At 45.6% G+C, this 2,844-nt stretch overlaps 1 protein-coding gene across 1 annotated transcript; it reads right to left on the reverse strand.

Annotated features, from left to right (window-relative positions):
• Nucleotides 1–74: 74 nt before the first annotated feature.
• LOC138171683 (phosphoglycerate kinase 1-like) lies at nucleotides 75–1,709 on the reverse strand. Its single transcript, XM_069101316.1, is given in 2 exon segments — nucleotides 75–1,139; nucleotides 1,142–1,709. Coding segments are annotated over 2 exon segments (1,236 nt in total). The 5' UTR covers nucleotides 1,575–1,709; the 3' UTR covers nucleotides 75–336.
• Between the last annotated feature and the right edge of the window lie 1,135 nt (nucleotides 1,710–2,844).

Consider the following 2,844-nt stretch of genomic DNA (forward strand, 5'->3'; position numbering starts at 1 on the left):
TATATATATATATATATATATATATGTGTGTGTGTGTGTGTGTGTGTGTGTGTGTGTGTGTGTGTGTGTGTGTGTGTGTGTGTGTGTATACTCTACAGATCACAACAATGGTTTAGACAAGCTAAAGAAGTTCAAGTGAGATCTGACAAGAGGCACACCCAGGAACCACAAAGGTGAGTTGAACTGCTTCTGGGGCTCTCACTGCCCCATCTTCTGGCCACTGGTTGAATCTTGAGGGAGAAACTTGCCTAATGCCAAGGAAAGGCACAGGAAGCACTGCAGAATCACGTCAGAAGGGCTGTGCACAGGAACCAGCAGGCAGCAAAGTGGCATCCATTAGACATTGCTCAGGGAAGCCACGCCAGGGAGGACTTTGCCCTCTAGCAGCTCTAGACTGGCACCACCCCCAGTGCTCACATGGCTGACTTTGTCCTCAGTGTTCCATTTGGCACAGCAAGTGGCAGTATCCCCACCACCTATGATGGTGATGCAGCCCCTCTTGGTGGCATCCACCACATTGTTCATTAGCTCTTTGGTTCCCTGAGCAAAGGCTTCCCACTCAAATACTCCAACAGGTCCATTCCACACAATCTGTTTGGCACGGGCCACAGCTTCTGCGTACTTCTTGCTGCTCTCAGGGCCACAGTCCAAACCCATCCATCCAGCAGGGATGCCAGAGGCCAATGTGGCTTGGCCAGTCTTGGCATTCTCATCAAACTTGTCGGCTGTGACGAAGTCAACAGGCAACGTGATCTTGACGCCATTCTTCTCAGCCTTGACCATCAGGTCTTTGACAATCTTGGCCCCCTCTTCATCAAAGAGAGAAGTTCCGATCTTCATATTGTTGAGCACTTTGAGAAAGGTAAAACTCATCCCACCACCAATGATCATCTCATTGACTTTGTCTAGCATGTTGTTGATCAACTGGATTTTGTCGGCAACTTTAGCTCCGCCCAAGATGGCCAGAAAGGGCCCCTCAGGGCTCTCCAGGGCTTTGGCAAAATAAGTCAGCTCCTTTTTCATGAGGAAACCACATGCCTTCTGGGGCAGATTCACTCCCACCATGGAACTGTGGGCACGGTGAGCAGTACCAAAAGCATCATTGACATAGACGTCCCCCACCTTGGAAAGGGATGCTAGGCTGGCTCCGCTTTGATCTTGTTCCCAGAAGCATCTTTGCCTTTTCCTTCTTCTTCTATGTGGAAGCAAAGATTCTCCAGCAAAATGATAGACCCGTTAGGTGGGTTAGCACAGGCTTGCTCCACTTCTGGGCCCACACAATCCTTCAGGAACAGAACATCTTTGCCCAGCAAGGATTTGAGTTCCGCAGCCACGGGCTCCAAGGAGTATTTGTCAGGCATGGGGATGCCATCAGGTTGGCCTAAGTGGCTCATCAGAACAACAGACTTGGCTCCATTATCCAAGCAGTAATTGATGCTAGGAAGAGCAGCCTTGATTCTCTGGTTGTTAGTTATCTCTTTGTTCTTCATGGGAACATTAAAATCCACCCTCATGATGACCCTTTGCCCCTTCAGGTCCACCTTGTCCAAGGTCAGTTTGCTGGAAAGAGACATGTTGGCGGTGAGATCGCGGAGCGGCTGCAGCTGAGGCTGTGGATGCGGCTGCGGCTGTGGATGAAGTCAAGCTGCTGGAGCCAGACAATGCTCTACACACCGGGGTCAGCGCCTACTCCTGTCTGACAATTTTAAAAGGCAGATGAGCTCATTTTTAAAAGACAGATCTTCACGTTTTAAAAGATTCCTATACCAGGTACAGGATTTAGGTAAGGATAGAAATAACAAATAAAAAATAAACTGAAAATTCTCTAAAGTTTCAAAAGTGTGGAAGCAAATTTAAGTGGTAGTACTAATTTATATTAAGTCAGAATTATCTGAGAATCTCTAGATCTGAACCAAAGAAGCAGAAGTGCCTTTTTGAATTGTATAATTACATGAGACATCTGGGATTCAAGAAGTGCTGTTTAAATGGATATTGGGAATAGGTCACTGGGATACAGGTAATGTGATGTTAATTAACATTGGTAATAATGATTTTATTGATTTGTATGGTTCATGTTAAGTTTTCTTGGTTATCTTGGTGACATGTAATCTCCCCTCCGAAAACTAGTATATTGTGAGCCACCTAAGTAGTTTAATCTGTATCTGATTTAATGAAATTATGCAATTTTGTGAAACTGAGAAAACTTTATTGTATTGTCAGAGTCTAGCCCTTTGTGCCTAGAAAAGGGAACCATTCGTTATACTATCTGAATCTAGCTTTGCATGGCTGGGACACTGAACTATTTCTATGTGCCTTTGGCATGAAATCATATGTTTCTGGGGGCCCCTGTTATGTTTGTCTTACTACTGCAGCTTGTGGATATGGACTCTAGACATCTAAAGATTACCCTTGCTCCTGAGTGGACCTCTGAACCAAGGGACCTGAAAAGATGACATCAGTTGTAGGCAGCTTTCCCAAGAGTCCAGACTAGGCCTGCACCCCAGTTGACCAGGAGGATAGGCTTAGTCCTTATGGTCTAGAAAATGAGAAAGATGAAGGGATTTATCAGCAATGGTGTGAGTAGTTTTCTGAGGGTGAAAAATAAGAAGAGGGATTGTGAGAGCGAGGTGAAAATTTCTCAGACAATACCCTCAAATGGAGATAGTGCTCTAAACTCAAGCTGGGCTTTGGCTGCAGCTAGGCCCAAGTTTCAGATCTTTGTATTGGGCCCTATAGGAATGGAGCTAAGCTATGTATCTAATCCCCTTCCCTTCCCTAAAATCTGAAGTGGTTCAAAGTGTGTGTGTGTGTGTGTGTGTGTGTGTGTGTGTGTGTGTGTGTGTG

This window comes from Petaurus breviceps, unplaced genomic scaffold (assembly GCF_028583685.1).
Source record: "Petaurus breviceps papuanus isolate PSGF00001 unplaced genomic scaffold, PetGlider_PUasm1.0 454, whole genome shotgun sequence".
NCBI classification, from domain to species: domain Eukaryota; kingdom Metazoa; phylum Chordata; class Mammalia; order Diprotodontia; family Petauridae; genus Petaurus; species Petaurus breviceps.